Source organism: Microcaecilia unicolor, chromosome 2, assembly GCF_901765095.1.
Source record: "Microcaecilia unicolor chromosome 2, aMicUni1.1, whole genome shotgun sequence".
NCBI classification, from domain to species: domain Eukaryota; kingdom Metazoa; phylum Chordata; class Amphibia; order Gymnophiona; family Siphonopidae; genus Microcaecilia; species Microcaecilia unicolor.
Window position 1 is genome coordinate 492,500,113 of NC_044032.1, and position 20,833 is coordinate 492,520,945.

Sequence of the window (20,833 nt, forward strand, 5' to 3'; positions counted from 1 at the left end):
CTGGTACTTGTATTTATGGTCTCAATATGCTAATAGGACGCCTACATGGTCTGCTGATATTTGTTGCCTGCTCATGGTTTTTTACTTTGTCGCCATCCCTGCACAGCCTTGGGGGGAGGGGGGTTTTCATGTGGCGGAGAATGGAGAGCGTAAGAGATGTGTTTGATCAAACTTATGGTTACTAAGATGCCTACATAATATATAGGTCCCTAACATAGTCTGCTGATATTTGTTGCCTGCTCATGGTTTTTTTTTACTTTGTGGCCATCCCTGCACAGCCTGAGAGGGAGGGGTACGCATGAGGGGGTGAATGTGGAGAGTAAGAGATGTGTTTGGTCAGACATATGGATGTATATGGAATAGATGTGAGGATGTAAAACATAAGAAGGGTGATTGCTGTCTAAAAGTGCTAGAGCAATGTGTATTAGCGGTTGTTCTCCTGTATTACAAAGGACTGTTCTCTGCTTATTCTCCAATTAAGTTGTGGCCACGGATAGTCCATTAGTATATGTCAAGGATAATCTGTTTGTACCTGTATTGATATTGGACATTGTTTAAGCATGTTTGAAAATAAATAAATACATTTTTTAAAAAGACAAGGAGCTTTGTTGTCAATCAATTCAATCTCCCCAATACTACTTGGTACCGAGTCAGGGAAGAACGCTCGTCACCATACTAAGTGGCACCTGGGAAAATTGAAATCCTTCCCCTGAAAATATTGAGTGCTTTTGTGCAGGCTGCAGTAGTATTGGAGAGATTGAATTGACAACACAGCCCTGATGAAGCAATGAAAGTGAAGTGGGTAGCCACTGTCTCCAGATAAGTATTCTTGTCTTTTGATTAATAGATACTACAGCCAGCGTTGCAGTTTTAAATTACTGTGTCTTTAAAACAATCACACATTCAAGCAGAAGTAATTGAAGAAAAAGTAAATCATTTAAAAACAATACAAAAACGTGAGAATATTAAATGGAGGTTTTTATCCAGCGAAAGATATCCACAGGCGATTTATGACACTCATTATATGGTATTTCCTGGCTTCTGAGGTCTTTTTTTCCTCCATTTGTAATATTGAGGTTCACTGGATTATTATTATCTTGGCTCATTTGTTGTTTAATAAAGGACAACCGTTCAATGTTTGGGTCCTCTCTGCTACCTGTTTGCTATCTTGAAGACATCAGAATGTTTACTTGAAGATGCAGTTGTTTTCTCAGAAGAGACATTACTTGAGGCTTGGTCACCCAAGACAACAGGACTCAAGACTTCACTTACAAGATAAACTATGTATTCTCTGAGGACAAGCAGGCCCTCTTATTCTCATGTCTGGGTGATATCATCTGATGGAGCCTGGTGCAGATGCTGACTAGCAAACGAAGTAGAAATTTCTAGCAGTGTCCCACCGCATAAGCACTGGTGCCTTCCCGCCCGACACGCGAGCACAAGTCCTCCAGTCTTTTTGGTGGAGCTGTGAGGACGCATTCTCCTGTTCTCTCCCTCATGAATCATTTAAGACTTGTCTTGTGCCTTCCCATGCGGATTTTTTTGTTTTGTTTTCCAGTACTTTTTCTTCTATGTACGCTTTTTCCTCAATCCCTTGTATTTTATTAGCTTTTCAGCTTTTCAATTTTTCTCTGTTTTTTGAGTGTTGCCGCCCACTTTAGACCATGATCCTAACTTCAATTTGAACACTGCCCCTTTTTCTTATTTCAAGATTGAGGAGTTTAATTTAGCCACAATTCTTTTCTTTTATGTCTCAGAAGACCCTCAGTGGCTTCAAGAGGTACGCCAAATGTAGATGTGTGATTTCTGCCACAGATCTGCAGAATTGGTTCATTAGGTGCCTTGGGCAGATCATGTCATCTCTGATTGTGATGTATGTTTAAAAATATGGGTGCTGGGAGCACTGGTACATTGGATTCTCTGATGCCAGAAAAGCGCTGGCACTGGGAGGAGCGTTCTCCCTCCTTAGAAGAAGTTCTGGTGCTCAAGTCGTCAAGTGGCCCAGTCCCACCACTGATTTGGCACAGACATCTTCTCATACTGCGTACTCCCCAGCTCCCATGCCTTTGCTGAGCGGTTCCGGAGCATGCTCCAAGAGGATCTCATGCATTTACTGCAGGGGCCTCCTGCTCAGGCATTGAAGTCACTTGCACTACCAGCAGAACAGCCCAAGTCCCTCTCCAATGCTCCATCAGTGCTAGTGCTCAGATCCTCGACACCAGCCTAGGGTGTTGACATCGACGTCTGGACATGCAGTACCACTCTCAACATCAGGGGAAGAAGCTTCCCCGGAGTCTGAGTAGAGCTTTACATCAATGCTCTTTTGGGTGTGGACCTCTTTCCACCATACCAAGGTTGGTGCAGACTCATTCAGCTGTCTCTGATTATGTGGAGGAGTCTGATTAGGACCGCTCATCGGAGTCAAATGAGGATCCACATACTTCTCAGAGGAGGAGTTATATGGTATACCATCTGATCCCTCTCCTCCTCAAGAGAGATGAAAATCTCCACCTGAGGCACACTCTATCACTAGTTTTGAGATGATGGCTGCAGCCATCCCATTTAATTTGAGATGGAGGAGGAGCCTAGGACATAAATGTTGTCTCTCCTGGACTCTAAATCTCCTAAGGAAGGGGTCACTATGCCACTGCACCCTATCCTTAATAATGCACTATTGAAGAACTGGGAGTCTCCCCTCATAGTGCAGGTTGCACCAAAGAAGGTGGATATGCAGTATTGTGTCCAAAAGGCTCCTGGATTCAAGAGGGCACAGCTGCCTCACAACTCCGTGGTGGTCGAATCCACTCTCAAGCAGGTCAGAAATTCTCGGTCTCGTGTTTCAGCACCTTTAGGGCAAGGGACAATAGGCCAGAACCTTGTCAGGCTCGCTTTTATTTGGAGTTTTTAGTAAACAGTACACTGAATCTGGCAGACTCTTTCCCTTCAGAGCAGGCTGCAGAGCTTTGCCAGCTGGGCAACAAGCAGATGGAGTATACGTGTTATCTGGCTAGAGACACTTATGATACCTCTGAGGTTGGCATGGATGTGGGGTTGCGCAGACTCTCATGGCTGCATGTCCGACCTTGAACCAGCGGTTCAAGAGAGATTGGCGGACGTGCTGCCCTGAGGGTACAATTTGTTTGGAAAGAAAGTGGAAGAGGTCGCTGACCTCAAAGAAACATACGGACACCATCCACACTCTATCACAACATCCTCCATCTGTGTCTTCAACAAGAAGATTTTATAGCGGGTCCAGGTGGTGACTGTCAAATTCGTAGGTTCCTGCCATCCGGCTCCCTAGTCAAAGCAGGGCATGGCTTTTGATTGGCTTCAGCAGAACATAGCCACTCAAAGAGTATCCGTCCCGGACAGCTTACCGGTCAGAGAGGCTAGCTTTTACCAACATAGATGGCCCCTTGTAACCTCCGACTGGTGGGTTCTTCAAATAGTCCTTCTTGGGTATGTTCTGAATTGGCGTCAGAGACCTTCAAATTGCCCACTGAGATCGTCTTTCATCAGTGCTCACCAGAAGCAGATACTTGCATGGGAAATCTCCACCCTTCTGCAGGCCTGAGCGGTTGAACCTGTGCCACCAGGGGAAGAAGGGAAGAGATTCTATTCCTGGTACTTCTTTGTGGTCAGAAAAATGGGGGGATTCTGGCCCATTCTAAACCTAAGGGCCCTGAACAAATTTCTGGTCAAGGAAAGTTCAAGATGATTTCCCTGGGCATCTTTCTTCCTCTAATTCAGAAAAACGATTGGCAATGCTCTCTACTTAAAGGATGCCTACACCCACATTTCGATATTTCCAAGTCACAGGAAGTATCTCAGGTTTTGCATTGGGGAAAATGACCATTTCCAGTATTGCGTTCTGTCATTTGTCCTGGTGTCTGCCTCCAGAGTTTTCACTAAGTGTCTGGCAGTAGTCTCAGTATATGTACGCAGACTGGGGCTGTATGTGTTTCCCTACCTAGATGATTGGCTGGTTAAGAGCACATCTCAGGAAGGAGCCAAGAAGTCAATGTGGATGACTATTCAGGTGTTGAAGTAACTGGAGTTTGTCATCAACTGCTCCAAGTCCCACTTGCACCCAGTTAGCCAGTTGGGGGTCATAAGAGCTCTGCTAGATACCACACAGATTCAGTCCTTCCTTCCTCAATAGAGCGGATACTTTAGTAACACTTGCCTCGCAGGTCTGCAGCCAAACCAGTAGGTTTCAGCTCGGCAGATGATGAGATTGATGGCCTTGACAGTGTATGTCACTCCCATGGCACAGCTCCACTTGAGAGCAGCCCAATGGAACTTAGCTTCCCAGTGGCTTGTCGACAGGGAACCTATTGGATGTCATTCACATACCACCGGAACTGGCCCATGCCCTTTTCTGGTGGACAGTCTGGTCCAATTTGACTCTGGGAGTTCCATTCCAAATTCCACCGTCTCAAAAGGTGTTGACAACGAGTGGAATTAGAAAAGGTTCAGAGAAGGGCGATGAAAATGGTAAAGGGGATGGGACAACTTCCCTATGAGGAAAGGCTAAAGCAGCTAGGGCTCTTCAGCTTGGAGAAAAGACGGCTGAGGAGAGATATGATAGAGGTCTATAAAATAATGAGTGGAGTAGAATGGGTAGACATGAATTTCTTTTTACTCGTTACAAAAATACTATGACTAGGGTTCACGCAATGAAGCTACAAAGTAGTAAATGTAAAATGAATCTGAGAAAATATTTCTTCACTCAACGTTGTAATTTCTGGAATTTGTTGCCAAAGAATGTAGTAAAAGCAGTTAGTTTAGAGGGGTATAAAAAAGTTTGGATAGCTTCCTAAAAGAAAAGTCCATAAACCATTATTAAAATGGACTTGGGGAAAATCCACTGCTTTTTTCTAGGATAAGCAGCATAAAATATATTGTACTGTTTTGGGATCTCGGCAGGTACTTGTAACCTGGATTGGCCACTGTTGGAAACAGGAAGCTGGGCTTGATGGACCTTCAGTCTGTCCCAGTTTGGCAATACTTATGCTAACAAGACTGTGGAAGGGAGGAAAGACTGATATTAGGAAAAGGGGGGACGTGGGGCATTCTTTCTCACAGGTCCTTAGGGGATCTGTAAGGGGTGGGTTGATAGGAGCCCCAATTCACCTGATCAGAAAGGGGTACTCATTGCAAGACCCCTAGGCTGCTGAATCTAGAGAGTTGGAGATGGTTCTTTCCTCTTCCTGAAGGTGAGAGACCTTTCTGTTGGAGGACTGTGAATGGCATGTTGGTGGACTCTGGAGGAGGATCGTGGACTTATCTTGGCTGTGGATTATTGCTTTTGTTTTGAGGACTACCCCTTTGCTTTTGGACTTTTGCCAAGTAATTGTGGACATCTTGACTTTAGATTATTGCTTTTGTTTTGGGGATTACCTTTTTGCTTTTGTACTTTTGCAAAGGAATTGTGGACTTGTCTTGTCTTCAGATTGTTGCTTTTGTTTTGAATTCACAGATACTTGGCCCACACTTTTAGTTGGACGGTGAGTGGGGCACCCCCTCAGTGAAACTTTTTGCCACTTATCTAAACAACAAAGTCCCTCAGTTCTGCTGCAGGCTCAGGTCACTCGGCAGATTAGCGTCAGATGCCTTTCTCCTACATTGGGGACAATGAGTCCTCTATATGTATCCTCCCATATATCTCATAGAAAAGACTTTGCTGAAACTCATGCAGAACCAGGGAACCATGATTCTATTATCTGCAGCGTACAGTAAGGAGCAAATAGAACCGTGGAGATTGGACTGTTTTCTGACCCTCATCACGCAGAACGAGGGTTCCCTTCTTCATCTCAACCTCCAATCATTAGCCATCATGGCTTGGATGTTGAGAGTGTAGAACTGGAAACCCTGGGATTGCCTGAGGGTGTCTCCTGTATTTTGCTGGCTTAAAGAAAAGATTCATTATGAGGTGGTGTTCTTTTAAGTGGAGGAGGTTTGCCGTCAGGTGTGAGGGCAAGGCCTTGGATCACTTGGCTCTTGCCCTACACAAAAAATGCTTGAAAATCTCCTGCACCTCTCTGAGTCTGGTTTGAAAACCAGCTCTGTAAGGGTTCATATCAGTGCAGTTGGTGCTTATCACTGTGTGGAAGGCAAGTCCATCTCTACACAGCCTTTAGTTGTTTACTTCATGAGAGGTTTGTTGCTAACAAAACCACATACCAAACCTCCACCTGTGTCATGGGACCTCAGCGTCATCTTCACCCAACTGATTAAAGCTCTTTTTGAGCTGCTTGATTCCTGTCATATGTATTTGATGTGGAAGGTCTTGTTTCTTGTGGCGGTCACTTCATCTCGCAGAGTCAGTGAGTTCCAGTCCCTAAGGTAGTGTCTGAGTGCCACCTTAACCAGTCAATTGTTCTACTAACAATTTTCACAGAGTCATGGTGGCATCGGTAGCCCACTTGAGATCTGCCTCCAAAGAGGTGATTTGCAAGGCTGTGACATAGTCCTCAGTCCACTTCCCACTACTTTTTGGATCAGGATACCCGATGCAACATTTGGTTTGGACAGGCAGTTCAGCAGAATTTGTTTGGTGTTTATAATCCAGGCTCTGTTTTATTCTGTTCCAGGCTGCACCTACACAGCTAGTGTATATATAGTTTCAGGTTGACTGAAGTTTTAGTCTCACCGTTTTGATACTCAATTATCCTAGCTTTCTTGTTTTCAGTGAGCCTGGTAACTGGGGATTCCCAGATGTGAGAATAGGAAAGCCCGCTTGTCCTCAGAGAAAGCAATAATTTACCTGTAGCTGGTATTTTCCAAGGACAGCAGGCCGGTTAGTCTCACATACCCTCCCACCTCGCCTATTTAGTTATAGGCTATCTGCATTTTGCTATTTCACCTAATGGGAGGACCCACACTCACTCATTGGGCAGGAAGGCACCGGGACATGCACGGTGGTACACAGCTAGAACTTTCTACTTCACTCACTAGTCAGAGTCCACACAGGGCTCCATCGGATGACATCGCCCTGCTGAATATTTGGCCTGCTGTCCATGGAGAACATCAGCTACAGGTAAGTATCTTTGCTTTTTCACTACATGCAAGGAAAATAGTTTCCCAGTCTCCATTTGGAATATGCCCTGTAGGGGGAAGGCTGAAATTTTTCACAATTAACTGTCTGTTATAACCTGGATTTGTGCATCATTTAAGAGATTGTCAAAGCAGATGAAAGCAGAATTGCAACACCATTCTTAAAGTAAATGAGTAAAAAATGCCTTTTAAATTGTGATACTATATTAAAATTGGCAGCAGAACTCTAACATTTAATACAAGCGCATAAAATAAGGGCATTTGGATTTTTATTTCTTGGCAAGACTAATAAGTAAATATTTGAAAAAAATCAGATTGCTAATTTAAATAATTTTTAAATTAAGGACTTTACTGAAATTGAATTTACATGCTCGAAAGCTAATATTAATTTTCAGAGAGTATCAGTTATATTCCTCTAGTGTGGCAGTCTTCATAATTGTATGCAAGGGCTGCTTTCTTTTGTGCTTTATCAGTATAGTAGAGCTGTATCTCTAATATGTGTGTGTGGGGGGGGGTATTTCTTTACAGAAGGCACAGTCTTTCCGGTACTACACTCCTTGGTCCTCAGATCTCAGAGGATGGTGATGAGCCTATATCAGAAACTAAACTTGGAATGTGCAATCGAGAAATAGTGCGAAGAGGTGCACTGATCCTTTTTTGTGATTATGTTGTAAGTTTTAAGAAGTATATTACATATGCACTTGGGTAAAATGGTAGATAATGGCAAGTGAAGACCAATTTCTCTGCCAATTCTGCCCAGTTATTCTGGTTTACATTGGTAAGAATAGGTCCCAGTTACCAGCTATGTCAAGCTTGATCACTTGTAGGATATTGCTCCTTATCCAAACTGGTTTTTTTTCTCCCTCTTGCTCTCTACTTGGGTAGATGACAAAACAAGCTTCCATGCTTAAACAGATACCAATGTTCTCCCAGCCCCATATCCAAGTTTTATAGTATGAATATAGATACTGTATAGATCTGATTAGTCTTTCCTATGAACTGCCATGGTAGAGAAAGTCAAACATAGTGAAAGTAAGAAAGGAGGTAATTGGCAAACAGCATTGTGATAAGCAAAATAATCAATTATCTCTCTCTCTCTGTATATATATATATATATATATATAGAGAGAGAGAGAGAGAAAAGAAAGAAAGAAATGTATGCTGTCTGTGTGTATATCTACATTTCTCTGGAAAGTCCCTGAAAAGAACTAAAATGTTGAACATTTAGGGTGTAAGTTACCAGTGTGAGCCACCGTTATGACTGGTTATTTTACTGTTAACCCAGGTTATTAGTAACTAGATCTCATGTATAAATGGGACTAGTGCTAAAATAGCACAAATTACTTGTAAAACAACTCATCTTAAATGTAGCCCACATTGTTAACTTCCCCATTTGTTTATCCCTGAATCTGTTTTGGTTACTGCTTTTTGTTTTATTTTTTTGTGTGTGTGTTTTTATAATTGTTCAAATGTATTTTACGTGGGAAGTTGCACTTGAATGTAGAGTGGTGGTGAGGGGAACAAACTTTTTAATGTCTGAATTTGGCACCAGTTGGGATATAGCCTTAACCTTTGAGTTACCTCCTTATGGAGTAAAGGAATAGCTTAATGGTTAGTGCAGTGGCCTGAGAACTAAGGGAACTGGGTTTGGTTCACACTGCAGCTTTGGGCAAGTCACCTAACCCACCATTGCCCCAGGTATAAAATAAGTACCTATATGTAATATGTAAACTGCTTTGATTGTAACCACAGAAAGACAGTATATCAAATCCCATCCCTTTCACTCTCCATTTCCCTTATTGATGAGTGAAGGTGTTTGTGTAGGCAGGGAAAGAGTAGTTTCATATTAACAGTAATATGGTGATACAACTGATTGGTGTGTTGTGACCTGCAAATTTTACACCTCTGCTACTTGCCCATCTGTCTCTAATGTTTCATTACATTGAGTGTTTGAATCCTAATTGTGTATGTATACTTTTTAGGGATCAAGGTTAAGAATGGCTGGATAGGTATAAAATCTGTGAACATTTCACCTGCAGACCTTAGTTTAATTTTCATAGTGAAAGCATATGCATATCTTCAATTTGATGGTTACTTATGAAAAACTGACTGTGAATATTTATGCCTGCAAAGCCATGCAAAGACAAATACATGCATACCTTTGAAAATTGGGCATGGTGTGAAAATACAAACATACTTTTCAGTTTCACTGCCAGAAATGTCTCCCTGCCACTGCAGGTAAAAATGCTGATAGTAGACCTATGGTTTTATGCAAATGTTCAGGCATCCCTAGTCACATTGTATGTTTGAATGAATTCCTAAGTGAATAGGAGCTGACACAATTTCTTTATGCTACAAAGTTAGATATACCACCTGGCAACTGAAATACACAAATAGTTTGCGTAGGAGGCAGCAAGTCACCAATATTCACCAATAAGCCCAAGTACTAAAGTCTTAAATTTACTTCTAGAATGTTTTTATGACCGTCAGAATAGAGGTGTGCAGAGTGACATAATCTGGTCCTCATCCCCAGTCAGTTCTATTCCGTCCCCACCCCATCCCCATCATATTGCTACTGCCCCCTTACCATCCCTAGTCAATTATTTTCCGTCTCCACACCATTGTCATCATATTGGTGCTGTCCCCTCACCATCCCTACAGGAAGGGTATGGAGTCCAGGTGTGCGGATGTTATAATGCCGTTGTATCGCTCCATGGTGCGACCGCACCTGGAGTATTGTGTTCAGTACTGGTCTCCGTATCTCAAAAAAGATATAGTAGAATTGGAAAAGGTACAGCGAAGGGCGACGAAAATGATAGTGGGGATGGGACGACTTTCCTATGAAGAGAGGCTGAGAAGGCTAGGGCTTTTCAGCTTGGAGAAGAGACGGCTGAGGGGAGATATGATAGAAGTGTATAAAATAATGAGTGGAATGGATCGGGTGGATGTGAAGCGACTGTTCACGCTATCCAAAAATACTAGGACTAGAGGGCATGAGTTGAAGCTACAGTGTGGTAAATTTAAAACGAATCGGAGAAAATTTTTCTTCACCCAACGTGTAATTAGACTCTGGAATTCGTTGCCGGAGAACGTGGTACGGGCGGTTAGCTTGACGGAGTTTAAAAAGGGGTTAGATAGATTCCTAAAGGACAAGTCCATAGACCGCTATTAAATGGACTTGGAAAAATTCCGCATTTTTAGGTATAACTTGTCTGGAATGTTTTTACGTTTGGGGAGCGTGCCAGGTGCCCTTGACCTGGATTGGCCACTGTCGGTGACAGGATGCTGGGCTAGATGGACCTTTGGTCTTTCCCAGTATGGCACTACTTATGTACTTATGTATCCCCCATATTCAACCTGCATTAAGACATTGTAAATTCAAACAAAACAAAATACATCTATAACTTGTTAAAATGTAACACAAAGCAATAGGCCTAATTTTGTTAAATAGGTATGAAAAATGTATTATTTAGTAACATGGACTGTGAGAAAACAGTAATTTCAAACTATGTAAAATAGTAAACCATCTACAGAGCCAGAGCTCAGTTCTGTTGTACATGCCTCGATTTTTTTATCCTACAGTTGAAAAGGAAGGTTCTGATGACCTGCTAGTAGCAGGAGTTCCAAGCAGGGAACATGCAGCACGTGTCAGTTTCAGCCACACATGGGACCTCTGTTGCCAATAGATAGTAAGAGACCTTGTCCAAGCTTGATACGCATGTATCCACTTTATCAATCACTGATGCTGTTTCCTCACTTTTGAATAAATCTCCAGAATAAATCTGCTTCTGGTTCTTTTTGTTTGGGACATTTGCTGTCAGTGTTGCCCTTTGACCGTCATCAGATTTAAATGACCCTTCAACCTTGGATCCAACATTGCTGCCAACTGTGTCTCTGTAACGATAATGTAGCAATCCAGGTGATCTCAGGGTGTTCCCAGAATTCCATTTTTGGGAGGACACCAGGATGGACTAGGAGGGCCACCCATTCCTTTCTGCTCTCTCTCCCTTCCCTCCCCAAAGAGCTCTGCAGCCTGAACCTCCCCCGGAGTGAAAAACTCAGTGGCATACTTGCCAGCCGCCAATGCTGGCACACCTCGCACATGCTCAGTTCATATGCATGAACTGAGCATGCGTGAGCCGGCATTAGCAGCTGGAAAGCACACCACCAACTTCCTCACACCTGGAGAGGTTTGGGTCATGGAGCTCTTCAGCTAGTGGGGCTTGGGCAACCCTGCCAGCCATTCAGGGTGCTGGGGAGCCTGAGCCCAAAGTGTGGGGCTCAGGCCCCAAAGACCTTTCTCCTTGGCTACACTACTGGGTGATATGCAAGATGATTCTTTAAGGATACTATCACATAGCTTTCTGAGCTTGCAATTGTCAGATGCCATTTCTACTGATATTTTGTTTGGTTCTCCAGATATACTGATAAAACTTAGTATCTATCAACAGTTCTTTTGAAGACTTGTCAAATGATTTCAACTAGAGAGCTGCATGGAAATGGGGATAGTGGGATCCCCTCTAGGACCGCGGGGATACCATGGGGATGGACCAAGGTCCATGGGAATCCCACAGGGATGGACCAAGGTCCATGGGAGTCCCATGGGGATGGGCCCGGGTCTGGCAGGGTTCCCACAGAATATAAAACGGAGCTTTTCTTTTCCTTCATTCCTCAGATCACCCTGATGGTCTAGTGACTGAGGCTGCCGCATGGAGACCTTTCCTGCCTGGAAGCAAGCCACTAGACCACCAGGGTGATATGAGGTATGTGTGGGGAGGACATCCAGGGCTGGAGGAGAGGTGGATGGATGGTGTGTGTGGGTGGGAGGGAAGGAATTGAAGACAGGGTAGGCTCTGTTTCCCCTTCCTTTCACAGCTTTCATCGCCGTACACTCAAAACAAAGCAAACAAACTATGAGCTGCTGCATCCACATTCTTTATTGTTGGTAGCATTTTAATTTAATCTCACTTATATTTTCAAACATACTGATTTGTATAGCATACACAGAGTAAGTATAATAATGGAATAACTTTTCATAGGTAGAGTAGTGATTTATTTTTATAAATTGTAATCAGTGTGTCATTTGGAGGAGCTGTTTAAAGGGACACCTAACACTGTTACATTCGTGCAGAGGTTTTTTTATCCTGGTAATGGGCCACTAAAACAGATATCATGTTATGAGAATCCTGTGCTCAACATTCAGACTTTATATTTACTTACTTATTTATTACATTTATATCCCACATTAGACATTAATTAGGTTGAAACCTGGGAACATTTAATATCTTTTTTTTCTGTGCCTACATTAAAAGAAAAAGATAGCATGTGGGAATTTGCTCTTTTTGTTTTGTGGATTGCAGTGATATGTTATAAAAGTGCACCTCCCTTTTTTATTACTACTGTTTCACAGAGAGGTATTGAATAATGAGAGAAGTGTTTCCTTCATTCAGAAGTTCTGTCCACTGTCAGTCTAAATGTGCCAATTTTGTCCAGTTCAGCACAGTATTAGCCGCCAAGTTTATACAAAGTTAATTATGTTCAGTGGAAAATAAATCTGTTGCCTCAGGCTGCTTGCTATGTGAATATTCTGTCACTGTTTCATTATTGCTACCAAGTATTACATTTTAAGGGCATTTGCTTTAAACTTTGCTTTAATTCGTTTATCCAGTCCTTATATGCATATAGTTTTGCTTTTTAAACCCAAAGGTGAATCCTAAGGGCAGTTGAACAATTAAGTATAAACTGTGTTTCTGACTTTACTTGTTTTGGACTGCTTTGGGTCCTGCTAATCTGTACATCTGTTGTCTTAGCAGAGTACAGAAGAAAATTATTTATTTTACTTTTACTAGAATTTTTACTGCTTGTAGAATCTGGCTTTCTTGGGGGGGAGGGGGGGAAGGTGACTGCAGCATGGCAAAGGCTGGGCAGGCCGGGAGCTGGGATGGAGATTACTTGCAGCTGGGATGGGCATGGATGGGTTAGATTCCCACGGGGACGGATTAGATTCTCCATGGGGACAGGTTTGATTCCCATGTCCCTGTGCATCTCTCTAGTTCCAACACCACAACAACTTCTGGCAGCAAGGAGTCATCAGTTGTGCACAGTTTGATGAAGTTCTGCTTTGAATACACCTGGTTCAGTGCCAATTGCACGCAGCTCCTCCATTATCATTGTCAGTAGAACATTGTTTCACTGAGTCGACATTCACTGCTTAAGAGTTTTATTCAATGAACAGTTGACTTTTGTTCGCTTAGTGAGTACAAACTATCCAGACTGAATTTATGACCTGTGCAACCTATCCAGACCTCATCTCAAAATGCTGCTTTCATATTAACTGTATTATGAGCCACATAGATGAGACTAGCATAGTGGAGCTCTACCAAAATGCTCAAAACAGTTTATCAGTGGTCTCCCTCATTGCTAAAATTGCTGAACGCATGCACCAGTTTTCATCAAGGTGAGCTTCTCTCTTGTTTTTTTATCTTTTTTTTAACTGAAGTATTTGTGTCATGTTTCTGAGTCAAGATGTACATGGGGACATGGTTCTTATTCCCTCCCATCCCCATTAGTAGTGAATCTCATTGGCATTTGTCAAAATTAATTGATTTTGACAGACGACATGCCCACTTCCAGGTTTTAAGCCAATCAGAACTGAGGGCACACCCAAACCACACCCATTCCCTTCCCCTTTTGATGATATCATTGCCCGTCACACCTACTCCCCACCCTCTTGGTTGACATCACTGGATATGATGTCTTGACTATGCCAAAGCTCCACCCCTTTTGCATAGCCCCACCCATTTTGGTGTTTTGTTATGGGAAGGGTTGTCACAGCCATGCCTCTTTTTCAAGATGGCGACCACTACTATATGCATCACATCACTCCCTATTTCCGCTAATAGCCACCATATTGGATGGGGTCATGTATTAGGAAGTGACATTTAAAAAAAAACCCTGACACCGCCTCCTACAGCCTCAGCGGAATTTAGTTGTGCATGCTCAGCTTAAACTTTTTTTTTCTCACAGGAAAGAAAATATACATTTTTGTTTTCTTATAATTTTTTTTCTTTCAAAAGGATACCTTATGTTTAAAGCTGTTTCTTCACTTTTTTCCACAGGAAAGAAAATAAACATTTTATTTTCTTTTTCTTGTAATTTTTTTCTTTCAAAAAGATACCTTGTGCTTACTTTTGAAGCTGTTTTTACTGAATGACAGCCGTTTTAGGTCTCAAAAGAAAAGAATAGACCTACCGTCGTCCTCCTCTGCTTTTCACTTACATAAGAAACTGTAGGGTTCTGACTCATTAGGCTTTCAGATCTGTTCACACAGGGACAGATCTGCCCATGGGCTGTCCCTGTAAGAGCTGGCTTCCCTCCTGTTTTCAAAAGACCACTTTGTAGATTGTGCTCTGCAGCACGTGTGCGTGCGCACACACACACACACATATATATATATATATATACAAAGCTGTAACATAGTCTGTGAATTCTAAAGCACAGGGAAAGTTTGAGCAGAAAAAGTACCTTTTTATGGGATTGCCTGTGTAAGCCAATTTAATTGTTTCTGCAGCCCCTTTGAAATCCCCTTTCCAACTCATCTCTCAAGGCAGAGCCTGCTGCTTTGTGTGACAGACACTCCCTCTCCTGTTTTCAAGACTTGTGTGTGAGCTGAAATCAGACTTCCAAACTTCACACAGCCAGAAGCCCATTCAGCTTGCTTTTTTTCAAAGCTGTTGTAAGCCAGATAAGCAAACTTTTTTTCTTTTGTAATGCTTCTATATTCTTTTAACAGACATTAAAAAAAAAAAAAAAAGTGACAGAATAAATGCTTTATAAAGGGATTGCTTTGTCCCCTAACAGTATTCATTTTAGGAAGCATACAATGTTTAAAATAATATGTAGCCTTACAGAGGTTGGGTAATTTTTTCCTCCCCTACCAGGAGTGTGAGAGATGCAACCCACCTACCCACTCCCCTTATATGGCTCCCCCCACCCACACAGCTCTAGTGTTAAAACACGCACCACCTTATGAAGTCATGTACAAAAAAATCCTAAGCAGAATTTACTCCCATCCGGAGGTGGTCAGGAGTCTGCATTTTCGCTATTTCTACTGACAAGTTTGACTTGCGCTTTCGCCACCCCTTCTCGTGCATCATAGGAGAACCCTTCAATAGTGGTAAAAGTTTCTTTGTTAAAAACTTGTTATAAGATGCCGATCTTGCGTTCAGTGTGAAATCCCATGAAATCATATGGTGTTACAGCTGTTGGCAACCTATGTATGAAGAATTGTCAAACTGTTACTGCTGGTGACGTTTAAAATGACCTGTTGTTTCTGCCCTATAAAGTAAACCTGGTCATCGCTGATGATTTTATGGAGACCGGTTGTAAAAATGATGAGATTGAAAAAGCCTTTACCAAATATACACACCAAAGAAATTTAAGTATTATATATATATTGTCCAAAACATTTTTTGTCAAGGCAGAACAAGCAACACCTTCACCTTTTGTACAAAATATATGGTGTTGTTTAATAATCCAAGAGATAACAGCAGCTAGCTGTTCTTGACAGACGAATGTAACCCGGCAAGACGCACTTCTTTCTCCAGTCTTTCAAAGACAGTACAAGAAAGCTGTATGTCTATCTCGTCATAGGTTTTATTGCGTTGACACCCAAGGCTTACAGACTGAGGACAGGCATCTTTCCCCCCACTTTGACGGTCATATTTGGTGAGAAAACAGCAGGCACCTATAAAAAGAAGTGATGAGTCGCCGCTTTTTCCACACGCTGTAATTGCACTCTCATAGGCAACAACATGTCTAGCCATCTGAAGAGGAACCTGGAGCTTTTAAAATTTTTAGTTTCGGTTTCACCCCACCAAAGAAAGGCCAAACTCGGTATCACTTCGGATGACTTAATAGCGGCTATAGCAGAGATAGCCCTAAACACTCTGAAAGGTAGCATACCATTATCACAGCACCAGATTAGCTTCCTGAAAAGACAAAGGCATGCAATAAAAAGTCTCGGGGACAAAAGAATACCTCTTAAAACAAAGAAAAAGCTGGTGATACAGTCTGGGGGTTTTATCGGACCCTTGCTAAGCTTCGCCTTACCACCGATCACAAGCCTTATTGGTAATGCAGTATGCTGAAAAGATGTACTTTGTCCCTAGCCAGCAGCTTGATCATTTAAGAAGTCCACTGGCACCCCATGAAAATATTAGAATGGATGCTGTTTAAAGACTTGATGAAAAAATGAGCAGTATTCTTCAAAGTTCTGGACTAACCAACTATGAAAAGGGTAAACATTATTCATATTACAGTGCTACCTGTCATTTGTCAGAGAGGATGAAAGGGAAAGAGAAAAAATAAACCTGTATCTCCCCGAAAAAAAAGTCCTAAATAGGCAGAGGTGTTGCTAGATAACGATGGACCTCCTGACCCTGTTCTTGAGGAAGTATTGAAAGGAATTGGTGCACGTTCTAGGAAAAATGCCAAAGTGATGCTTGATAAGGTATCCAGGAACAAGGATGTGGTGACCTGGGGTTCTTATGGGACTTTTGTATACAAGGGGTACCCTGTCAGTGGTTCTAATCTGCTCGACCTAGTTTGCAGGACTACACAGACACACCCTCTTTCCCACCAAAAAAAACCCAGAGGTTGGGAGGAGTTAATGAGCTGCATGGCTGAACTCAGTATGCCTTCAACAGTAGTCAGCAATGTGAGCAACAGACATTTGCTTGAGCTTCTTAAAGAAAACCCTTCTGAGGTTTCTGTGAAATTCACCACCCCTGTGAAACCCCAAGAAACTCCTCCTCTTAAATAAAAGAAACCTGTGAAATATGTTAGCCTCCCCTATAAAAAACCATTCGCATTGAACAGACAACAGTAGTTAAATATGTACTATGTACAGTTGTAATAAAAAAAAATACTTCGTTGTACACAGAAACATGACACGAGAAATGTGATTAATTTACAGAGTTTTATTTCGAAGCTGTATGGCACTCTTTGTAGGAAACACATATCTGTAGGTTACAAAATAGACTTCAAAAAGATCTATATACACAGCGCTTTCTTTGTTATTTTTCACAAACTGTAACACCATTTCATCATTTTTTAGATGGTCCTCAGAATCCTATATAATAATTCTCACCTCCAACGTTCTGTGCTTGGGACCGTAGCTCCCTGGAGGTGGTCTGCTAGGCAGACACGCACTGACGCCATGACAGCTGATTCCAAGGCAAGGGGAGGAGTAGGGAAACACGCACGCAGAGGAACTTCCAGAGAAGATGATTGAGGAAGCAATGCGAAGGGCACAACAGCACTTCGGCTGTCGGGGTTTGGGTCCCCCGTCAGCACAGGTAGTCCACAACGGCGGCGGGGGGCGGTTTTTCGCCGGCACGGGGAGGGGGCCATAGCACCGGGGGGGGGGGGGGGAGAAATTGCCTTCAGAAACGGACCTTTTTTACTAGTATAATTATAAAACATCTTCAAAAGACAAACCCATACAACGATGGTGTAAGAAAAACATGCAGCAATGACCACAGGTAATTGATAGAGGGTGTTGTAACCGAGTGTTTTGGTACACACAGTGCTTCTGTAAGAAGTCCATAATGCTGCTAGGAAACAATAAACTATCAGGGAGGTGTCCATAAGAATCAAAAAACTTGCCAACGCCATTCTGAGACAGGTAAATTGCTAACCGTTGCTCGCGGGGCTGATCATGTGGGTGAGTATTTACCACTAACGCTAAATGTTTCTGCAGCAAGCACTGCTTGAGTAACCAATCTCTGGGTATAACGTCTAAAAACAATTCTTCGTCTAAAAACAATTCTGCGGTATATGGGTCCTCCTTGATAAATCTGTACTGTTCATTGTTTTACATGTAGTCAAACAGGATGTTTTTTTCACTGATTAACCTCTATTACTTTGTCAACCATAAGTAGATTATCATGTTTGCGGTACATGGCAGAGCATTCGCAAATCAGATTTCTGCATGCAGATTACTGGCTTTGATCAAGGAGTAGTGATCTGTGCATTCCTGGTCAGGTGACAGATCAAAACTCAGAACTTAGATAATCATATTGAAGTAATGACACAAATTTCCATACTAACCTCAAAATTACCTTTACTTTTGAGTTGTGAAAACACACACACTTAGACTTAATAATTATAATATTACCCCCTTATGTCTTATGTATCAGTATAAGACATAAGGGAGTAATGTTATAATTAACATAGTATTCTCTTATGTTCTATGTACCGATATTTACCTTGTTTAATTGAGTTTCAATGAACAGTTGTTCTTAATTTGGATTTGGCATCTGCCTAAGCGGACTATAAATGTCTACATTAAATTTAAAAGCCAGCAAAGTATAACCTCTGTAAACCTCTGTACGGCCGATCATTAAAGCGCTATCTTTCATTTGTTTACCGGTCACTTGTACCAGCTACCTGTATTCTCTCTTGCAATGACCGTGTTCAAAGTCCGGTTGAAGAGGCTTTCCCAGCACTTGTTCGCCATCCACTACAGAGCAGCAAAGTTGATATTGTAATGTTGAAAATTTTTTACTGTGGGACCCGCTGTAGGCGTAGTTATCCACAAACCCCAGGACAATGAGTTTAGGCAACTGGTCCAGAAAGGGGTTTTCGTGGTTGGTAATGCGCACTCCGGCAGGCATTCTAAATACCTTCAGCCCCACGTGATTAATGGCCTACTTGACGTTGGACTTCAACAGCACTTCAGCGTGACCCAATCTTACTCCCGGTGACTTTTTTACTCTCTTTACAAACAACGATGTGGACAGGATCTATACTTTGTAGTGTTCGTCAACATCCCCACTCATTAAAACAGAAGGCATCTTTACATCTCATCAATTTTATCTTAACATCTACCCTGTTGATCAGAAGTTTTTCTTGGAAAAACAGATTGCTGTGTAAATGGCCCAGTAACTCTACTTTCTGGCTACCAGCTGTAAAGTGAGCCATTTCGTTCAAGCCAGCATTGCAACCACGGGGTCTGTTAACTCATGGCTCTTGGCTGAGTCTTTATAAAACAGACCTCTCGTAAACTGCGTTTTGAGAGTTCCTTCACCATAATTGAGCAGCAGTTGTATGAGGGCTGTATAAGGGTAGCAGTTGTTGCTCTGACTGATGAGCCTGTCTCCAATTGTGGTGTCCATCTGGCTGAAGAGGGAGGCTATCGGATAATTTACAAGCACCACTGTGATATCTGTTCCATCTTCTTTCACTATCTTACAGGTGAGATACAACAACGTATTGTTCAGATCCTAATAATCTTCACTGTGACCAGCTATATAAAAGTCAAGCAGTGCGGTTTCCAATAAGGCCAATAGAGGTGGTATTTCCACATTAATGCTTTTTTCAGTACTGGTTTGTGTGGGTGACAATTGAAAGAGGTCCAGTTCTGACGAGTCAGTGAAACTGAATGAAATCTCTATAAACCTGGAAGATGTAATGGCGCAATTTGACAAATTGAAGAGTAGCAGATTACCTGGTTTACATCCCAGAGTACTGATAGAATTGAAAAATGAACTTGCAGAACTGTTGTTAGTAAAAAGTAATTTATCTTTAAAATCAAGCATTGTCCTGGAAGATTGGAGAATGGCCAATGTAATGCCGATTTTTTTTAAAAAGGTCCCAGAGGTGATTTGGAAAATTACGACCATGCCGGGGAAAATGGTAGAGACTATTATAAAGAACAAAATTACAGAACATATTCAAAAGCATGGATTAATGAGACAAAGCCAACATGGATTTAGTGAAGGGAAATCTTGCCTCCCCAGTCTATTACATCTCTTTGAAAGGGTGAATAAACATTTGAAAGGGTGAATAAGCATGTGGAATAAAGGTGAGCCAGTCGATATTGTGTATCTGAATTTTCAAAAGGCATTTGACAAAGTACCTCATGAAAGACTCCAGAGGAAATTGGATAGTCATGAGATAGAAGGTAGTGTCCTGTTGTTGATTATAAACTGGTTAAAAGATAGGAAACAGAGAGTAGAGTTAAATGGTCAGTATTCTCAATGGAGAGGGTAAATAGTGGGGTTCCCCAGAGGTCTATTCTGGGACCACTGCTTTTTAACATTTATAAATGATCTAGAGATGGGAGTAACTAGTGAGGTAATTAAATTTGCTGACGATACAAAGTTATTCAAAGTTGTTAAATCACAAAAGGGTTGTGAAAAATTACAAGAGGACCTTATGAGACTGGAAGACTGGGCATCCGAATGGCAGTTGACGTTTAATGTGAGCAAGTGCAAAGTGATGCATGTGGGAAAGAGGAACCAGAACTATAGCTATGTAATGCAAGGTTCCACATTAGGAGTCACAGATCAGGAAAGAGATCTAGATGTCATTGTTGATGATACGTTGAAACCCTCCGCTCAGTGTGCAGCGGCAGCTAAGAAAGCAAGTAGAATGTTAGGTATTATTAGAAAAGGAATGGAAAACAAAAATGAGGACATTATAATGCCTTTGTATCGCTCCATGGTGCAACGACACCTCAATTATTGTGCGCATTTCTGGTCACTTCATCTCAAAAAAGATGTAGTGGAATTAGAAAAGGTACAGAGAAGGGCGACGAAAATGATAAAGGTGATGGGACGATGTCCCTATGAGGAAAGGCTAAATCGACTAGGGCTCTTCAGCTTGGAGAAAAGGTGGCTGAGGGGAGATATGATAGAGGTATATAAAATGAGTTGGAGTGGAACAGGCATACGTGAATCACTTGTTTACTCTTTCCAAAAGTACTAGG

At 42.0% G+C, this 20,833-nt stretch overlaps 1 protein-coding gene across 1 annotated transcript in view; it reads left to right on the forward strand.

Moving 5' to 3' along the window:
• The window catches only part of HTT (huntingtin), a 990,576-nt gene that overhangs the window by 598,784 nt on the left and 370,959 nt on the right, over positions 1-20,833 (forward strand). Inside the window, exon 42 of the mRNA XM_030191138.1 lies at positions 7,588-7,729. Coding sequence (XP_030046998.1) covers positions 7,588-7,729 — 142 coding nt within the window. The remainder of the gene's footprint in view (positions 1-7,587; positions 7,730-20,833) is intronic.